The sequence below is a fragment of the Melozone crissalis genome, unplaced genomic scaffold (assembly GCF_028551555.1).
Source record: "Melozone crissalis strain CALT ecotype California unplaced genomic scaffold, PUWL_Pcris_2 ptg000006l_1, whole genome shotgun sequence".
Taxonomy (NCBI): domain Eukaryota; kingdom Metazoa; phylum Chordata; class Aves; order Passeriformes; family Passerellidae; genus Melozone; species Melozone crissalis.
Window position 1 is genome coordinate 7,939,255 of NW_026535784.1, and position 21,371 is coordinate 7,960,625.

Genomic DNA, 21,371 nt, shown 5'->3' on the forward strand with positions numbered 1-21,371 from the left:
TATGTAATAGGATTGATTATGAATGCCAGGTAGTGTTCAGATAAATCTTTCCATTTCAAATAGAACTTTTACCCAACATTTTTAATGCATAAATTGTATTTGGTATTTTTAAGAGTGAATTGCAGCTGCCATTCTCTGATTTTCAAGACTTCATATCCTGATGCATCCTTTTGTTTAATTTTTTGGGAGTGTCAAGTTAAGAACTATGTTCAAATGTTTCTGTATAGCTGTTAAGCTTGGCTTCATGCTTTTCTTCATGTTACAATCAGTGCTGCTGGATTGTAAGTAAGTAGGTTGGTGATGCTAATGCTAATTTGTCTGCACAGGACACATGGCAATGAACATGAACAAATGAACAATGAACAAACCAAAGATGACCAAAAACAAGACCCTCAGCATCAAGAATGGCTTACTAAGTATTTTTCATTTTAAAGCAAACTACTGCCATACTTCTCAAAATTACTATAAAAGTCATTCCTGTTTCCTTTTTAGGAATGATAATCCAATAGTTGTTTTAAGGGAAGAAAAGAAAAGTAATTTCTAAGTAAGGAAGTACCTGCATTCTCTTTCATCTAGTAACTATGGAGTTACAGGCATGAAGTTCAGGAAAATGCTTTTTTTAAAACAACTTCTATAAAAAATTAAGGAAAAGTTTGGATACAGTTATGTGAAAAGACTTTTTAATGAAGAGACTATATCACTCCACTATTTCATTAAATGTGGAATTTGGACTCTGATATGTTCTGTCAATTTGGCACCAGCTGAAAGAAAAATCTTCCTTCTGTACATTTATGTTTGCTTCATCAGCTGTTTATGTAAGTTCTGCATATAATAATGTAATTTTAAAAGTTTTTAATGCTTTTTGTTAAATTAATTTTAAGCTGCACAGCATGTAGTACACCTTCAAAAATAAGCTAGCATGTTTATAGCAGGCTGATTCAGAAATAATTTCTGGTTTGCTTCATAAACTGTTTTGTATATTTATAGCTATTTGCTCTGTAATATTCCCATTGAATTTCAATATATGTATCAGCCTGATAAATTAGGGTGATATGTAAGTATGAACATTAAAGCTTGTAAATGATCCAATTTCTGTGTTTTTCAAAAGAATTATCTGTTAATGCTGAAGTCAGACTTGCACACTGAGTTCCAGTGATGACAACTGCACCCTGGTACCTTTTAACTCCATACTAGTTTTATGCCCACATAAAAGTAAAGTGGGGGAATGACCACATTTATCAGATCATGCTAATTCATTGCTGGCAGGAAAGAACCCATGTAGAAGTTGACTCTTGGGTTATTAACCCATGAAGTGTAAAAGGCAGGAAAATGTGCAACCAGCAGCCTGCTTTTAAGACAGCACAGTTCTCTTCGGTTGCTTTGAATCCCTATTTCATTTCAACCAACAGGGCCCAGCTACCTAAAAAAATGTTATACATGCAAAGAGATGTACCTCCAGCCTAACCTCTGCTCACATCCAACAGCCAGCAAGAGCTACACCAACAGATGCAATCATTTCAAACAAAACAGCCACTGCATCTCACTGGTGGTGCAAAGGTGGAAGGAAGGGCAGAACACTTCTACATGCCAAAGCTTTCATCCCAGTTATCTAGTATTTTTTCCAAGAGGAACTGTTTGGTTGGAAAAGTGATTTGGCAAAAAGGCACTTTGTGTACCTGTAATCAAGAAAGAGATTAAATAGTGTACAGAAACTCTGATGGGTACCTTGGCACCTGTGAGGATGGAAATGTACAGTGCTGTTCTCATTACTTTTCATCCATGCTGCCCCAAGAACACTAGAAATTTCAATACACAATTAGCAATTCTTACTTCCAGGGTTACAACAGTTAATTATTCAACTCTGCCCCCCTAAATAAGTATATGTAGAAAAGATGGATAAATTTAATTTCTTAGTTTCTTAGTAATGCACAGGAGTGTTTTGCTATTTCTACGTCCAAAAGCTTTTTTGGCTACATTTAACTTACTAAATAGAGCCCTGCAATAGAAGGTAATTCTGTATACTGCTCAGTGGTGGTGATCCTACCTCCACATTGAGTGGTCTGTATTTTGGGGTAGGTATTTTGGAACACATCTTCAGTACCCTGAGAGTCAGAACATCAGTAGCATGAGGCCTGCATTACATATCCCACTCTTTTGTGTGTGTTTTTCCATTTCAATTCATCCCATACGAACCAAATTTGAATATCCCAAGACACCTTCCATGAGTGAGCCAGTATGATGGAGAGTAACAATTCACTTAAAAAAAAGTGATCTGACCTACATACAGACAATTTTAAAGAGTGTTTCTGCAGTGATACTCATGGATAATTACTGGATCACAAAACATTTAAATATTCCAGAAAAATCAAAAACTAATCTTTGCAAATATTTTGATCATATCAAAAAGAGGGGAAAGCAAGGGCCACCCTCTCTAGAAGGAACAAGGATGCATTCTGGGAGACATACTTCTACCAGAAAGCACCCTGAACAGCAACTCTGAATATTTTCCATTAAAACATAAAACCAATCCATATTTCCTCTAATAAAAGAAAACAAGAAAATTTATTTGGCTTAATTGTTTTAACTATATTTGCAGTATAAATTACATTATACAAAAAGCATATAAAGAACACCGTTGCTTTTAAAATATTGAGCTGTGTAAAACTGAAGATTATGTTTGCTTCATTGGAGCAGGAATGTTTGCAGATGCTTGTTCTAGGTAAGCTAATGGACCTTGAGGCATTTCTGCAGGCTTTTTGTGCTGTACACTGATGTCCTCCAGGACCTGCTGCCAGTGTCGCAGTTTACTCAGATGCTTCTGAATTAATGCTTCTTTTCTCTGTAATTCATTTCTTAATTCTGAAACATCCTATGAATGAAAAAATGGTGTATTATTAAATAGCATTCAAAAGGATAACCACCCCACATAAACAGTATGTAACTTTTTTAGACCTTGAGTTTTCAAGCTGAACTTACAGTGGAAAAAGAGAATAATGGAAAAGTGTCTAATGATACAAAGGGAAAGCACTGTGAATGCACTAGTGCCATTCACCTATGTCACATATTGCAGAGATCACCATCCCCAGCAAAATCTGACTAACTAGTTTGTCTCTTCCAATGAATTATCAGCTGTGCTCCAATACTCCACATAGCAGGTATCCAGCCTCTCCAGGTTCATGATGAAAGTTATGATAACAGCCAAGTTCTACCAACTTAAGGTACAGCATCATGTTGAAAAATCCAAAATTATGAACATGGTGATGAAGGTACATAGCTTATCTGATCTAGCACAGGATAGGTAAATTAACATACCTCTTTAATTACTTGTTCTGGTTTCTGGACTGATAGCTGCAGTCTTTTTTGTAGAAAAAAGCATTCAGTTTGTCTTGCAACATCCAAAAACTTTTGGATGCACTGATCAACACCTAAACATATAATAACAGTATTGAAAGAACAGCTTCCAAAAAATAGGATTTCAGGCTGGTAATGGTAGTGGTCTATTAAAAACACTTTTCACAGTATCTTCTAGAACGAAAATTGTCAAGACTATCTAAAATAATGTATTTTTAAACTAGTAAGTCCTTTAATAAGACACTGCTTTGCAAATGGACAAGTTATTTTAGAAGTGCAACACTTCCTCCCATGTTTTATTTTATTTCTGACAAGGAGAAATAAAGTAATTCATGGAACCTGGTTGCATGCCTAAGCAACACGCTCAGTGTAGGGTTCTAAAATATGCATTTATTGAGGAGAATATTCTGCCCTCATAGACTACACACTACTATTTTGGTAATAAAAGTTGTTCCATGCCAGCACATGAATATGATCAAATAACCAGAAAGGAGTTTTGAAAAGCATTTATGCCGAAATCATTGAAACGCCATTTGAGTGAAGTTTCAGAAAATTTTCAGGGACAACGGCACTTCTAAGACCCACTTTTTAAACTCCTGTTCACACAATATTTATTCCACCTCCACGGAGGTGGTCACCCAAACCCTAAAGCAGCGCTGCTGAGCTGCCTGGCCTTTCCTGTTCCCTGGAACTGCTTCATTCAGCTTCCCAATGCATCACATCACCTCCCTGGTGCTCGAAACGCGTTTCAGTGCACAACAACCCAACCTCAGGAGACACCTGGCACACTCCGACCTTCCCACCACACCCGGGGCATTCCCGGCTCCGCTTCTCTGCAGCCGCCGCTCCCAGCAGCGGGAAGGGGCGGCGCCCTGCTCCCGCCGGGGCTCACCGGTGCGGATCTCCTCCTGGTCCGTGCCGTTCACGTAGTCCTGGCTCACCAGCGAGGCGAAGCAGGCCTGCGGACAGGGAAGCACCGCGCTGAGCGGCTGCGGGGCCGGCGCAGGCAGGCAGCGCCCGCCCGCGGCTGCCCCCCCTCACCTCAAAGGACGCTTCCAGCTCGTCCACCAGCGTGCTGTTGGGATTGCGCGGCCCCGCGGGCGGCGGGATGAGGCCGGGCGGGCCGGGAGGGCCCGGCGGCGGCGGCCCCGGCGCCTGGGAGCCGAACATTCCGCCCAGCGCGCCCGCCATGGCGGGAGCGGCGGCCGCGCATGCGGCGGGAGCGGGGCGGGCCCGGGCGGCCCCGCCCGCTGAGGGCCGGAGCCTCGGGCCGCCGCGGCGTGTGGGGCGGTGCGTCGCTCCTCGCACTGTCACTGGACACCGTCGGGTACCATTCTCCTGGCGCATGTCAGAGATTTGTAATGTATCGAGATCCCTTCTTAGACTGCTCCAGACTAAACAGACCCAGCTCCTGCAGTCTCTCCTCATAAGAGATGTTCCACACCGTCCATCCTCACAGCCCTCTCCTGTAGCTCCACGTGTTTCTTGCACTGACCAGCGCAGAACCGGACAGGGCACTCCAGAAGTGGCCTCGGTAGGGCAGAGGAGGTGGGAGGATCTCCTCCCCAGGCCGCTGGCCACACTCCTCCCACTCCAGCCCAGGATAGCACTGGCCCTGCTGGGACAAGGCAAGCACAGACAGCAAAGCCATCCTCCCCAGAGGGACCCTCCTCCTCCTCCAGCCTTTGCCCTGCTTCTGTTTCACAGGTGCGAGCCTGGCTAAGCACTGTTTCAGCATCACTTGGTCCACAACAGCATTTAACAAAAACCCCAAAAACCCACCCTAAACCAAAATAAATCCCCACTTCATGGGCTTGGATCCCCCAAATTGTCAAGAAAACATCACCTCACGTTTTATGTGTCAAGTCTGTTTGATGTTTGAACTGAGCCTGGGAATAATATCCCTGCTTGGAGGGTGGCCACCTCACACCAGGAAAGAGGGGAACTATCGGGATGACAAAAACCATGTGAGATAAGGGCAGGTTCCCCTAAAAACACACAAGCACTAACTTGCACCCACTAGTTTTCTGAAAAAAAGTTACAATTTACAGTTTTTGACATGTTTATAACTTACTACATAATTCTATGCTGAAGCCATGCTAATGCTAATCACACAGCATCATTTCTGCCTCAGTACATACCAAAAGCAGTTTAGTTTTTCTAAGGAAAAAATGCCAGAATGGTGTTTCTATGAAAATCTTTGCAGAGTTCCCATTGACACCACCTACTGTTCACTCAAAACGGAGGTACATCTATCATTGATTGTTTATTCTCTCTCAATCAAAACTCACATCCAAATAAAGTATTTATTGTTTACGATAGTTATGCATACTTTGCATATAAAATAGGTGTCTCAATAGTACCCATTGTGATGTTTTGGTATTAAATATTTCAGTAGTTCAAGAAGAATAATTTTTATTTTGCTGCATAATATGGTATGGGATGAAAAATCTCAAAGTTGAGATATTCTTACTCAAGTAAAAATTTATAAAGTTAATTGCCATAATGAAAATATGCTTGGGGCATTCATTTGTGAATGGTATCTTTTAAGATTTTGTTTCTTAAGGCAGAGTGGATGATTTTAGAACAAGTATTTTTATTTGGCACTGTGAGTGTCTTGACTTAATCGAGCTGCAAACTCAACGAGCGTTCTGGTGGGCCGCCCCGCCATGCCCTTGCGCAGGTACGGCACTTCATCCTTGTTGGACATGACCCCAGCTATATCCAAATGAGCCCAGTGAGAGGCAGTCACAAACTCCTTCAGGAATGCAGCAGCTGTGCATGCTCCTCCAGCCCTGTAGGAAACAGAAAGATGTACTGCTCCCAGAGCAATTCCAACAGCACACATATTAAACAAATGGGTTGAAAGAAAGGGGCACATAGAAGGTGTTGGTTCATCTTACCTGCTGTACTTTCCAATGTTGCTCACATCTGCAAGAGGACAGTCTGTGACTTGTTTTGTGTAATGCTCAAAAAGAGGCATCCTCCAAACTCTGTCCCCTGTCAAAATGCTGGCCTGAAAAAAAAAAAAAAAAAATGATATTTTGGGAATTTCTCTTTCTAACTATACTTGTAAGCCCTGTTTTCATGCGTGCTTCTTTTTGTTTAGGTTTTACCAGTCTAAAAATCTTCAGCCCAAGATATTAGGTTTTTGGAAATACATTGTTTGCAAAACAAAACAGGCAGTCCTGCTTTTTAGGTACTGTGGTGTCAGCCAAAAGGCAACATCAAAAGACCACATTTTTTATCTGTTTTCCTTTTCCCTGACAACAGAAATCCTTCCCCTCAGAGGCTTCCTTGATCTATCGCACCTCAGCCACTCACAAGGCCTCTCTGAATTTCTGTACCTCTGTTGTTAATTATCTTTTTAACACAAACTAATTACTGCCAGTAGTCCAGAGTTTATGCATATGTAGTGAGTTATCAGAACATGCAGGTCCATGAGATGTTTGGTGTATGATCTTACATCTCACTGAAGAGCTAGTAATTAATAGTCAACATTATTTTCAACTAAATATAGTACTGACATCATTCCTCTAAAATTTCAAAACATAGTAACATCTTTCAGATTTGCATAAAGACTTTCAGTAGTGTACTAACTTTTCAATAAGACATATCACTGAATTATTACTATTATGATTTAACAATAATGCAGGTGATCTACCTCATAGAGGTGAGTCCAAAGCCAAGATGAGTTTGTGAACACTCCAGTTGCAGCAGATCCCAATGCAACATCCATGGCACCTAAAGGAACACACCTTCAAGTTTATATGAAATAAGGCAAAGGTAGAACTGAGCTATTCCTTTCATCCTGACTCCTCACAGAACTTTCCATTTTTAATTCCCAGTATCAGTAACAGGAATTTATCAGACTGCAAAACTTGAAGACTTTAGTATACTGACATTTTTGAAATTCTGAACATTTTTATTTAATTTATATATTCTAAAAAACGCAAGAAATCATAAAAATTATAATATTCTGTTTTCCATGAAACTAAATTTTCTGATTTCAGATTGATGTTTCTTAAAAATAGTTCTAAGATCATGTATTAAACAATAACATTATCCTCTAAAAAACTCCTAGATAATATTATTTTCATATAGAAAATACAAGTGAATGGGCTTTTTCCAGTTTACAGACCTCTACAATTTTTGAGCTGATACTTTCTCTTTTGTGAATTTCACTTACATAGACTTTTGCACATCATGTGTAAATTTACTTGATTAAATATTTAATTTATTAAAATAATCATTATCAAAATATTAAACCATTGGATTAGATATTTATCTATTTCATGCCCCAGAACTGCTTCTCTAATAGCAACACTTAATCCTTAGTGAGATGAAAATAAAAAAAAGTAGTTTAGCAAAATATGTCAAAGAAATTTCTATGGGAGCCCTCCTTCTTCCTGCTTGGTGCCCAAGGATCCCAGATAGGAATACTTTTATACAAGTCAACAATCTTAAAATCAGTTTCCCTTCTGTCTATTGAAATTTTCCACAGCATTTGAACTGGTAAAACTGATGGAACATAATTTAAGGCATTAGCAGAGAATCTATATAAGCATAATTATTTTGCTTAACATATAAATTAAGCAACAGAGTAGAGTTCTGTCTGAATTACTCTTCCATGTTTGCTTTTATTTCAGCTACAGTCACCCGTGACAGCCTGTTAGTGAGTTCATGCATACAAAATTGCTGGTTTTAAATTTAAATTTACAACTTCATTATTATACAACTGTAGAGATGAAACAATTAAAACACACTTCATAATGCCTAAAAGTATGCAAATTACACAAAAAATACTTCAGTCAAACAAATTCCTGGGGAATGATGACATCATGGAGGCCTGAGCCAGCTCCCAGGGTGAGAGAACTGGCACTGGCAGGGTCAGAGCTCAGGCACCCAGCAAGGCCTTCAGGAACCTGCCTGGGCTCTGTGCCAGAGGGACTGGGCAGGACTCCTCCATGAACATGTCACCACCTCTGCATCACACAGGCCTGGGAGCTCAGAGGGTTCAGCTCAGAGATGGAAGAAGCACAGGGAAACACTGTGCACAAACACTGACATCTGTGTAGGTTTTCCTGCTCTGGGCTCCAGCTGGGCTGAGCCAACCCAGCTTCATCTCCACTGCTGAGCATGTACCCTGCACGTCCCCTCCCCACTCCAGAGTCACACAAGCTGCTCTCCTGAAACATGTAAAATCATCTCATTGCCTTTGAATTAAAGGGGGGGTGTATATACACAGCAAAGCTAATCCACAGCCCAACTAATGAGTAATGCAAAACTGACCTCAAAGTGAGCAGGGAAGGAACACTGCTTACCTGTTAATGTTGCAGCATTCACAATAGCCCTTGCATTAAAATTGTGGGCATAACAGAGAGCATCAGCTAACAGCAGTCTTCCTTCTGCATCTGTGTTATCTACCTTCAAAGGCAAAATCAGTAAAAAACAGATAAAGTACTGTCAACACCTCTTTCACTGATGTATTTCTCACATATTATCTTAAATAGCTGCTGGATAGAAACCCTAGAAACTTCAGGTAATGAAAATTTACTCAAACTACATTGAAAAGAAGAAAGAAAAAATACAGCATTGATACACAGTTATGTGTATAAAGTAAAAGTGTATCTGTAGCTGATGTCAGTCATCCTTCAGCACTACAACCTCCTTGCATGCTGGGTCTCTGTACTGCTGGCTCCTCAGAAGAGCCTGGAGACTGGAGAGGTGTCTCAGGGGAGCACAGAGGCTGCAGCATGTGCTTGGAGCTACCAGCACTTACTTGCAGATTTCTTCTTGGTGGGGGAATACCCGCCCAGTCTTTTTCCCTCAAAGCAGAGGGTGACTGAACTCAGTTTGCAGAGATGAATGTCAAAAAAGAGGAAGGTTCAGCGAGTCAAAAGTGGCAGAATCACAGAAATTCAGACAAAAAGAAAGCCATCTACTTCTGCATTAAATCAGTTATCTACAGCACAAGGACCTTCAGTACAATTTAATCTCTTAGATGAGTATGGAACCATTTGTAATAAATATGAAATATGTATCTTGGGTACTGATTTGGCAGGCTTCTTTGGACCAACAGCCCCTGTGACTCAGAGTTCTGATTGTACTGAGCATTTTGGCAGTGTAAAGACTGTGTTACATCAGCAGGAAACTGATGTCTTTCTCTGATGTCTTACTCCAGATAGCAAAGAATTTGCCTCAAGAGTCTGCTGGAAGCACTTATAGTTATTTATTTGGACTTAGAGCCTGTATTTATGAGCATTGTAACAACCTCTTGTGCCAAATGAGCTTTTCCAGTGTGCTCAATAAATGACCTTACTTTGTAGCTTTTCCTAGCAATTTATAAGACATGTCCCATCTCTTCAATATATATTTGAAAAAATACTACCATAGCAATTTCTAGTTAATAACATGCTTCTTACAATTTTAAAAACAACATTTGCACTGCTTATCTATAAGGGTTTTTTAAATGTACTCTGACTGCAGTCAACTTGGTTGATGAAACCAGTTCACTAAAAGTACCCAAATTTCAAGTTTCACATGCATACCTGTATTGTTTTTCCATTCTTGGCTCTAACCACATCTCCAGGCTTGTTTGCCTTACCACTGGGCATATTTTCACAGAGGGGCGCCAAACCTCAGAGAGAGAAAAAGAAAAGTGAACTACTTGTTCCCTTCTCAGAAAAGCTGTAGAAAAAAACCTACTTAGATAAATGCCAAACACCTCCTTAAGAAAATAGTACAAGTTTAATTTTGAAATTAAAGTAAAAATTCAAGTTTTCCCAGTTAATGGAAGATACATGGTCCAGTTTTCAGTCAGGGAAACTCCTCTGCATGATGCACCACCAGGCTCTCTCACCTACAGTACTTTACCACTAAGGTTTTCTTCTACATTTTTTCCAGACAAGTGATATCAGAGGAGCAATAAATGCTATTTTTTGTCTCCCATGTATAATTATTCACATGTAAAGGAACTTCTTTCTTTCTGAAATTAAAAACTTCTCAAATAAACACTGAGCCATTCAAGCTGTGCTCATTGTATAATGTCTAGAGTGGTCCAAGGACTTAAAACTCCAGCCACACCAAGAACAACTAGAAATGAGCAAAACACAGGCTCAGTGTCAAAACTGCAACTATGACTGGGATCATGGAATGAACGAGGAATTTCACTCATAGGGAAAGCCTGCACCTGGCACAAGGTGCACAGGTGGAGCCCACTTTTCATGATGTACAGACGGGCTCCACTGCCAGCCGTCCCCATCGCACGCTGGGTGAGGAACTGCGTGAGGATGTCCGTGGGCACCGCTGCCCTCTCCTGGCTGAAGCACAGAAGTGACTAAAGTACCAGGTTAACTCAAAGTCGAGCTTCTCAAACTAAAACTTATTGCACACCATGTTCCATGTCATTGCCAACCGGTCTTGCCACAGCATCTGAATCAGGTCATTTAATTTTACCACTGTAGAAAAAATAAACTTTTTTTCAGGAAAGAAAAAATCATTGCACATGCATAAAGGCATCAGCAGACTGGTTTGGTTTAGTTTTCTGCTGGGATATTCACCTAAGGAAACTAGAGCTGATCCCTCCTCCTGTTCATGCACTTATGGAGGTAGCTTGGCACTCCTGACTCCTTTTCAGTCTAACTGCTTATACAGAGATGCACATTCCTTCTTGTAATGAAGGATCAGGACTTTCCAAAGACTCATTGGAAGTATCTTTATTGACAAATATTTCTTGCTTAAGATGTAAAAATCATACCTTAAAAATCTTGATTCGGTGTTCTAATATTTTATTCAAGTAAAGAACAGTAACTTTTTGATATGCCAGTAAAAACGGAAGAGAGATTGAGCAAGGGAATGAGAGAAGAGGATGTGCAAGAGTCCATGATGTTTGTACATGGCTTTTACCATTGCTAATACTAGAAAAACGCTCTCTCGCAAAACGTTGTAGAACTAAGGCTTTTGGGTTCTCCACACAAAAACACTTACCAATTATGTTCAAAGGCAGATTTAGAGCTGCTGCTGTCACAATGGCTGAGCAGACAGTTGCTGCCCCTCCCATGTCTGCTCTCATCGCATCCATGCCCGACGACGGCTTCAGTGAAATGCCACCGCTAGAACAAACAGCTCAAGTTCCATGTCACATACACTGGTGATGTTCTGTCCCTCAGTGTTTGTTACACCAAATAGCAGTAAATGCTAGACCTGGGGCTCCAAGTACCTCTACAACCCTAGTAAATAAACTGAAAGCAAGGTATCTGGGTTTTCATTTCAGATAAAATATTACCTCCTCCTAATTAGGAGACCATAAAAATCCAGGTAACTGCAGTGGAGTAACTCCTTGATCTTCATAATGGCAGCGCACATAACGAACAAAATAATACACTTGGTAAAAATCAACATATGGATGGGGAACTGACTGATAAATTTTTCAGCAGTACGTGACATGGAAAGTAGTTATAAGGAACTGCTGTGAAGAATGAACTATTTTCTATTTCTTTAAGCATCATCTAATGTCCAGTGACATACTGCAATTCTTAACATGCAAATCCTTCATCCACAGGTTTGTTCAGGACAAGAAAAGAAATAGCACCTTCTTTATTTTCTTTCCCTCTGAATTTCCTTCTTCCCCTTACAAGATGATGGCATATTAATTCCTACTTTGGTCAACTGATGTTATCTTATTGCCAGAAAAGGGAGCACAAGCTGCTATATAATGCAAGTTCAGTGGAATGGCATTGGAAGATGTGCTGAGCAAAGAAAAAGCATCTCCCTGTTGAACATGAATAGCAAGAAAGCATTTTCTCCCTCTAGTAATTAAAATATTGGCATACAAGCATACATACCTGTCAAATGTAACTCCTTTTCCTACAAATACCAATGGGGAGTCATCTTTATTGGCACTTCCTAAATAGTGAATCTCCAGAAAGATGGGAGGTTCAGCTGAACCCTTAGCTACACTCAGGAATGCTCCCATCTCTTGTGTTGTTATCCAAGACTCTGGTCTGGAATAGAAACATGTATTAGTTTTATTATTTTTCCCACTTGGACACTTTGACCAAGGTGACTTTTTTTAAGATATGATTCTTGATGGTTTGTACACAAACCATTTCATTTTAGTTGGCTATTTTGGCAACTGTAGTTGAAATCCAACCACCACTACCTTTTCTGGTGAATCAGAAAAATACTTCCTCAGTTGCTCTTTGATTTTTGTTTTGTTTTAAAAAACCCAACAAAACAACAGCTTGTCTACAGTTTCTGCATCAGAAACACTGATCTTTCACTTCCTGTGAGGCTGTAGATGCTAAAGGTATATGAATTAACAATATTGCAGCAGGTTACATTTAGTTTTCTGCTTGCAAGATTTCCCCCAGTCTTTTGTTTTCAACAAAATAGTCTCCAACACTTGCACAACCAGTATGCCCATTTCTACTATAGAGAAGAAAGTAGAAATTCAGGGGTGAGAGAACCAACTGTGCAAATTCACCTGCAAGGGCTTTTATAGCTCCATCTCACATTTTTAAAAACTATTAAAAAAATCCCAACAGTAACAGCAATAAATAGATGTTTTATTACCATATCCACACAAAAAATCAAAGGTATGTAAAAAACTCACTTGGGAAGAAAACAAAAGGTACTTAATATTAGCCCTCTATTCACTGAGGCTTCTTTTCACAGCACATGTGTTAATTAAGCAAAAATTGACTGCATGGCTAATTGACAATTAATGATTTTACTGCAACACAGTATCTTGCTTCCTCTGCAAACTAGCAGTTCATTTAACCCTCGACAACAGCCTGCAGTCTGGGCACCCCTCACACCTTTTCCCCAAACACTTCACCCTCTTTTGTCATTTGAAGTAGCAAAGGGAAAATGAGATTTGAATAACTTCAGATTTGAATAACCTGGAAGGTATCTTATCGCACTGTTATGGTCCTCTACCCTACAAAGGAATCATTTCCATGGAATTTACCTTATGTGGACCTTAACATTGCTGAAAGTTCTGAGCTTCTGTTCAATATGTTCAGCAAATTTGATTGGAGTTATATAATTAGCTGGAGCCTCCATGAGGTACCGAGCAAGGTTCTGCCCCTCAGCGTAGGTAACACCTTTTTGCCAGGCTTGACTTTCAGCACTGAACAGCAACACACAATGATCAGGATTATAGACATTTGCAAAAGTAAGAAAAGCATTCACATATTTTCTTTCTTAAAATGCAATATCATTAATTTGGAGAAATTAAGAATATCAGTTATCTTAGTACAAGGACTCTAGTATAGTAACTCAGCTGTGGTTCTAGTCAGTGCCAAATACTTCAGAGAAAGCTAGGAGAATCCAAGAGTAGACAGATGGAAAATTATCTATCCAATTCATTAGGTCTTATCCTAATCCTTATTAATCAAAAATTGCCTTAAATCCTTAAACACAAGGTTTAATACCCCTTCTGAAGTTTGTAATCACATTACTTTTAACAGCCTTGAAAGTTTTTATTTACCATATAAAGTCTCCAATCATGTTTCTCCCTTTACTGAAATATGGTTATGTGGTAAGAGTGGAACTTGGATCTCATTTGCCAGTGCACTCAAGGCACTTCACTAAGAAATGACAGAGCAAACATTCACTGAGCTGCCTGTGTAGGAAATGGGGAAGTCTCTCTGGTTACTTTGACAGACGACCAGTACAAAATCTTTCATTTTACTGCGACAATTTACTTTATAAGTTATCACAAGGCAAGGCATTGAACAGGATTTTGCCTCTAAAAAGAGCAGGACAGTGATAGAGGAATGCAGGAGGAATATACAAATATTGCCTGGATATGGAAGGATCTGCTTCCAGATTCCACAGTTCTTTGTGCTCAGCAATAGAGTTTAAGGAAGAGGGGCACTCCTCATGACAGGAAGAGAGACTCAGGACTTAGCTTAAGGATGATGGACACACACAACTCCTTGGGAGCAGGCAGAACATATCTGAGGGTTCTGAGGGAGCTGGCTGGCATCACTGAAAGCCTAGGCTCTTTCAGTTTGAAAGGTAAAACTGAATGTGGTCCCTGATGACCCTGAGGTCCCTGAAAAGGACAAATATGCATCTTTAAAAATGCCAAGGAGAATATGGGGAACTACAAGCCAGTTATCCTAGACTAATTCCTTGGAAGTTTGTAGAGAAAGTAATTTTGAAACCCAGTTCTAGGCATATGAAGGACAAGATGGACACTGGGAACCATAATTTTAGATTTGCAGCAAATTCCTGACCAACTTAAATGAATTCTGTGATGACAGAGTTTGTCACAGAGGACCACAATGGATGTAATTGACCTTAAAGGTCTTTTCCAGCCTTAACAACTCTGTGATTTTTCTTGACTTTAGCTAGGTTTTCAGACAGAGTCCTTGCAGACAAATTGAGAAAACATGAATTGAAGCAGGAGTGTGTCTGAACACGGACACATCTCAGAGCTGAACAGTAAGACAGTAACAGACATCAATCTCAAGATTCAACATGGAAAACTGCAATAGGACACAAAGAAAAAAACTGACTGTGAGTGTAGTTAAGTACTAGGACAGATGCTCCAGTGAGGTTGTGGAGATTTAGAATGTGGACTAACCAAAGGCCAGGCTTTAATGCTTTAAGTAATGTCCATGTTACCCCTAATCCAAGCTGGAGTTGGACTGAATGACCTCCAGAAGTCTTTTCCAACCTAAATTACTATATAAAAAAAGTTACTTCCATAACCAGTCATAGGACCATCTGTGTTTTCATGAAATGTTTATTTAATACAAATTTTATCAGTTTCTAAACTATCTGCAGTGCTACAAAATAGGAAGAGTGTTTATTTTACATATAACTTATCAAAACATGCTTAATCAAGATGCTTCCACTTTATTTCACTAACTTCTTTGTAAGGAAGAACTTATTCCTGCTTAAAGTACATACAGGGAATTCCTCTCCCCTGCAGGACAGAATATCCTACACCAGATATCCAAAGTCCACTCCAATAATTGTTCTGAAACCAAAAGCCCTGGTTCTACTTTCTGCTCTCAGTAAGTGATGTCTGTTTAGAGAGCAGAAGAACCCAGGCTTCTCCTCTTGCATTAAACTCTGTGAATGAAAATATAACAAATGAACTATGTAAAATATATCCATAGCACATTGGTCTGGTGTCAGTTAGCATTTCCTGATTCTCCAAAGGATTTATCCATTTATGGAATTTGAAATACCTCTTCTCCACAATTCTGGTACACAATACCAATAGATGTCCTTGTATAACACAACTTTTCTTTGGGTAGCTTTTACTTTTTACTTTTATCCTGGTTCTTTTCCATGAAGCAGCATTTATTTATCCTTAACCTCTGAATATGGCATCAAAACACATGGAACAAACACTATAAATATACCTGAGATGTAAGATACTTCAGGAAATTCAAATGAATGGGAGGTAAGAAGAGTACTGTTGCTACCCCTGTTCTTTCAGTTTTGTTTTTCTCATGCACAAGCATGACGTGCATACAGTTTTATAAACAAGCAAACAAACAGAAGAATAAATAGGCAATCTCTCCTTTGCCATCACCTTCCATGAAGCTGAGGAGTAACTACAGGTTTCTTTTTTTGCTTCAGCTCATTATATTCATGCAATCCAAGGACAGCACCTTCTGCCGCTGCTTGTGCATCTCCACAGGGGTCAACTTCCACACAAGGGATCTCCAGGTCCTGGATCTGCCTGCAGCCAACTGAAAAACACAGCACACAACTGAGGGCCAGAGCAGAAAAACAGCTGTCCAAGGTGATCAGTGGGACATTGCAAGGAAAAAAAAAATTTAGCTAGAGATAGCTGAGTTTATAAATAAACAGATCAGTCAAACAGATCATGCGATAGAAGAATTAAAAATGCTAATGTCCATATACTGGAAATTTTTTACTAAAATATCAGTTGGTGAATTATAATTATTAAAATGTTTCACAAGAATATAAAAGGAAAGATCACAGTTATTCTGACTCCTTAAAGCTCATTCTATAGCAAAGCAAGGCTCTATCATTCTGGAGTGCTATGAATTATAGCTATCTACAGGTATCAGAAATTTGCCATAATTTAGATTTTTGCCAAGAATATGACTGTTCTTTTCTTCCAGATGAGTTTATATATCCTTTCATAAACAATGTATTCCATAAATTCTATTTTGCTCCCAAATAATTTAACAATGTTTTATGTCAGCTACAAAGTGAACATTAATTAACAATGCTAATGGCAGCTACAGGCTAGCACTTTGGACAAACAGCTGTCATCCAATCAGACTATAAAGTCTTCAGTGAGAACTCCTAATTCTTATTTTACACACTTAGATGCAGCAATCATCCTTGATTAAGATAAGCCCTCTCTGTCTTCAACAGATAACATACTGAATCATAGTACTGATGTTGTGAAAGATATTAATTTATAACAAATATCTTAGTTATGATATGTGTGCATACTTAAATATAGATATTTATATAAAATAGACATAATATATGTACGTACTTAAGTACAGAGTGACCATAAAGTCATGGTGATGCTCCTGGGCTCCAAAATACTAATTAAACTAATTTCAATATCACACTATTTAGGAAAGTTATTTTATATAAATCACTGCAGTTACCTGTCTTCAGATTTGATTTACATTCCTGATAACTCCTTGCTCACTAAGGAAGAATTTCCATCAGTATCAGTGACAAGTAAATGCATTTACCAAACCACGCAGTAAGTTGTACATTTCAAAACAAAGGCATACCTAGACTTGGTCTTCAAAAGTGGAACACGCTGCAGAACTGCAATTGCTTTACAGACAAAATGCCTAAAAAATTTTAAAGATATTTAACCTGCAACAGCCGTACGGATGTTTTCTTTGCCTTCATTCCAGTTTTCTTGTTCATTTATTCCAGCATTCTTCTTACCCAAGCCAACTACCACCACACTTGGAAAGTCCTAGATGAAGCCAACACACAAACGGATTAATTTTCCCCATTGTTACAACCACAGCAGAGTTGTTACAAAGACTTTACTTTCCAAATCAAATCAAGCAAAGCATTAAAATAGATGCAGTACTTTTTCTATATCAGGCACTTTCCATTAAGAATGCCTGCATGGTGCTGCTGTGCTGTGCTCCCAAAAATCTGCCACAGGCATGCAAGTCAGTTATTCTGTTGTCCAGTTCAGAATCATGTGTGTTGCACATGGCAGGCAGGGCTTTATGCTCAACACCTGCTAAATCTGGGCACCCAAGGGCAAGCCTAAGAGTTCTTGGAAAGCACATCCAGCCTCCAAGCTGTAAGAAAGGACAGAACTTATCTGGAGAATCGTAACCCTTTCTGGCACAGTGCTATATTCAAGAAAATAAAATCACTTCAAAAGCTCAGTGTGTTAGCTCATCTCAGGAGTTCTGCCGGCAGGATTTGCCAGGTAGCAAACCTAAACTGCACAAGGGTAGACCTCTCCAGAGCTCAGGAAAACAATGTAGCACAGCAGACTACATGCTTGCCTTGTAAGCTGCAAGGGAAAGGAAAGAAGGAATGAGTACTAAAGGAGCCTTTTAATAGTGAAGTCAAATTTGTATAAAGCTCCAAGCTATATATATGAACATATATAATGTTCCTATAACTCTTAAGAAAAATTAAGTTAATGTTAGGCTTTCCCGTCTCTGTCAGCCTCTAACAATCAGCTGTCAAACTGCTACACTGTAGTAAAGTCTTTTAGTCTGCAAAATGCTGAAACTTGTGTTAGCTTTCTGGAAAATCAGTGATACCACTTAACATTCTCCTGTCTTCTATTGCAGAGATTTGCTACTCACTTCAGAGCCCATCCTGTATGCAGAACTGGGACCTTCAGTGCACTCAACTTCCTCGAAATTTCTGAGCCTTTTACCAAGTCTGGTGTCACCTGTGTGGGGTGTCCTCACAGGAATTTATACATGGTGGGCAATTCTCACTACAAATGGATTTATTTCAGATTATTGAAGTAGCCTTAATGTAAGATTCAGTTACTTAGAGAGGAACACCTAATGTCACATCACATGCCTTACTAGGACTCCAAAAAGGCACAGATCATGCCATATTGGTCAGCTTCACATATGTGCATTAGTTCTATCCCAGCTTCTCAAGTGGAACTAAAAGCCTGACTTTGAGCAGATGAATCCTCATCTCATAGCCTTATGTTCTATCATGTCTGTGCAGAAAAACGTCCTGCTTGAAGAACAGTCCCATAACTTGTTTTCAGAGGTTTCATGCACCCGACTTTTAAAACCTCTGACAAAAGCCTATGAAGGGACTACCTTGTCTGAGAACTGTCAGGTCTGGAAGGTCTTTGCACCTATCGGTAACTCCTCACAGACTCACCCCTCCTGGACACAGGAGGCATGGAAGTCAGATCCAAAACTGCCATGCTTTAGCTCATTCAGGAAGCAGCTATTCAGAGCACAGCACCTTTGGGGCAGACTTGTTCACATCCTCTCCATTTGCAGCACCATGGAGGGAGTGCAGGACTGTGCAAAAGGCTGTGCAAACATGGGCAGTGCAGAACAGGAGTTGATACAGTGAAGAAGAGGGAAGAAGAGCCAGCCACTTATACAAGCACAGCAGTGAACTCAGCATAAAATTAGATGTAAGGACAAACTTCACACATCAATCAATTAGCACACAAAACCACAAAGTTCATACCTGATGCAAACCATGAAATATACGTGTTTTGCCTTTCTTCAAAGGTGGCCCACATCTAGGACACAAAAAGATTCTTTTAATACAGAAGGCCTTACTTGTGATCAACCTTACAGTACTGTGTTTATTCCATGACTACACAGTGTGCCACACATGTACTTGGATGCTTGGCTCTGTGCTTGTTCAGAGCAGAGGACCGTTCCCATGAAATTTTTGCATGTTTGCTCAGTGATTGGTTTTATCATGGGAGCTCCCCTCCAAACTGTGGAAGCAAATACCTGCTTCACAGGTATTACACAGACAGTAATAACAAAAAATATAATACCATTTCAACTGGTATTTGTAGGTACTTGAGTCCATTTCAGGGGCTTATCACTCACTTACAGGGAGAGAAGTGCTCTCAGCTTTCCAGACACAAGCCTATCAAAAGCATCTCCCGCACTAGTGAACTGGGCAGCACCATCGCCCTTTTCACTAGAGTAGACTCCCAGAACAAGACCCTAGAAAAGAACACGCGTTAATGTAAACAACACGAAATTTAGAGACCCATCAGAGAGTCAGCGAGCACAGTTTTCAAACTATTGCTAATTCTCTATGTATTTATCTCAGTTTTTGAATTTATCTAACATGATGCGTAGAATAACACTTCTGTAAACCAAGATCAACTACAACTACTTTAAAGTGTGAAAAAGAAGTCAGATACAGCACAATAATTTTGCCGATCACATAAAGACAAAAACTCTTTCAATCAGTAATTTTAAGTACAAAAGAGCTTCTCCCCGCCAGCGCAGACGCCCAGTCTGGCACCCCCAAGAGCAGCGGAGGGAGCCGCACCGCTCCTGCCTCAGCTCCGGGGGGCACACGGGGGGCTCAGCCGAGAGCCGAGCGGAGGAAGGGACACACAACCCCGGCTCCCCGCTCACCTTCGCGGCCGTGTCACGGCTGTAGCCCCGCGGCGAGGGGCCCTGCGCCGAGCAGCTGCAGGCCCGCGGCAGGTCCCGGGCGAGGCGGCGCGCAGCCCCGCTCCGCACGCAGGGCAGCAGCATGGCAGCGGGCGCGGCACCGAGCACGGCAGCGGCAGGCAAGGCAGCACGGAGGAGATGGGAGGGGAATGGAGCAGCGGGGCCGGGCCCGGCGCGCACAGCGCCTCATCAGCCGGCGCCGTGAGGGGCGGTGCGTGGCGGCTGCGGGGGAGGGCCGGGACGGAGAGCCGGGACGGAGAGCCGGCCCCGGAGCGCTCCCGAGTGGGGATGGAGAGCGGGGACCGGAGCGCTTCCGAGCGGGGACTGAGCAGGGATGGAGAGCGGGGCCCGGAGCGCTCCCGAGCGGGGACTGAGCGGGGACTGAGCGGGGCCCCGGAGCGCTCCCGATCCGGGATCCCGCGGGACGGGGGCTGGGGTTTCCTCATGGTCCGGCGCGATTCGTGCGAAGAGGCGGCTCCGCTTCACAGTGGATTTTTGCCCTCTCGTGGCATGTTCTAGATAGGTGGTCGTACTTCTCTCGGGGGTTTATCACGGATTTAGGCAGCCCTACCTAGTCAGTGTACCTAAATTGCATGTTGAAGATTAAAATGTGAATTATTTAGGAAAAATAAAACTTTATTGCAAACGCACGTTACTGTAACAATTTCAGGCTGAAATTACAGAAAAATAAAAATGTGGCAAATGAAAAAAACCACAAAACAATGAGAATGACTGTGGTCACATTCTGTCAGGAAAATTCAGAGCAGAATACAGGGTCATCACTGTAATATCAGAAGTAGATTTTTGGTGAGCAAAAGCACTGCATGGAAAAGAAGTGGTTGGAGTTTGCTGACAATTATTGTATTGTTAGTCTGAAGAGCATTGAACATGCACTGGATTTTAATTTCAGGTGATTGAGACATTTTTTGTTTCTTTCCCTGCCCCTGTAGTGTAAAGCATAGATTTTAAGTATTTCAGTTAAATATGTAAGAATAAGACACCGTATGAATATATATAAAACAATGTTTGCTTTTCCATACATCCTTAAGTGGAGTTACACTGTTAGATAAGCAGAACATGATGCAGAAGGAGCTGAGCCTGTTCTCTAGGAGCCCACTACACTTCCCACCTCACAGCTTTTTCCATGAAGTGGTAGAGAGACAAATAACATGTTTTATTAAGGACAGCAGCACTCAGAAACAATGACTGAGGACCCAATTTGATTTATCATGTAAAAATACATATTTCTAACATTAAACCACAGTATTATTTAAAGAGTCAAAGTGGTAATTCATTTTCAGCTTCGTTTATTTTGGCAAGGCTCTTGAATTAACAGTTTTTTAGTTCTTTGAACTCCATAGCTCCATAGCTTCTCCACATTCA

The 21,371-nt window shown here is 40.6% G+C and overlaps 3 protein-coding genes across 6 annotated transcripts in view; 1 reads left to right on the top strand and 2 right to left on the bottom strand.

The window, feature by feature from the left end:
* The window catches only part of FAM184B (family with sequence similarity 184 member B), a 37,634-nt gene extending 35,749 nt beyond the window's left edge, over window positions 1-1,885 (top strand). For all 4 annotated transcript variants that reach the window (XM_054294248.1, XM_054294254.1, XM_054294262.1 and 1 more), the window contains one exon: window positions 327-1,885. In XM_054294248.1, coding sequence (XP_054150223.1) covers window positions 327-432 — 106 coding nt within the window. In that variant the 3' untranslated portion in view covers window positions 433-1,885. The remainder of the gene's footprint in view (window positions 1-326) is intronic.
* A 648-nt stretch (window positions 1,886-2,533) lies between these two features.
* MED28 (mediator complex subunit 28) lies at window positions 2,534-4,542 on the bottom strand. Its single transcript, XM_054294279.1, has 4 exons — window positions 4,393-4,542; window positions 4,244-4,310; window positions 3,313-3,425; window positions 2,534-2,869 (listed from the first exon to the last, which is right to left on the bottom strand). The coding sequence occupies exons 1-4, from the start codon at window positions 4,540-4,542 to the stop codon at window positions 2,672-2,674; spliced, it is 528 nt and encodes a 175-aa protein (XP_054150254.1). The 3' UTR covers window positions 2,534-2,671.
* Window positions 4,543-5,508: 966 nt separating this feature from the next.
* On the bottom strand, window positions 5,509-20,072 carry LAP3 (leucine aminopeptidase 3). The gene is made up of 13 exons (XM_054295698.1): window positions 19,950-20,072; window positions 19,411-19,526; window positions 19,030-19,084; window positions 17,197-17,302; window positions 15,914-16,073; window positions 13,325-13,486; window positions 12,198-12,356; window positions 11,341-11,465; window positions 9,903-9,991; window positions 8,676-8,778; window positions 7,016-7,095; window positions 6,255-6,367; window positions 5,509-6,146 (listed from the first exon to the last, which is right to left on the bottom strand). Exons 1-13 carry the CDS (start codon window positions 20,070-20,072, stop codon window positions 5,948-5,950), a joined length of 1,590 nt encoding a protein of 529 aa, XP_054151673.1. The 3' UTR covers window positions 5,509-5,947.
* Between the last annotated feature and the right edge of the window lie 1,299 nt (window positions 20,073-21,371).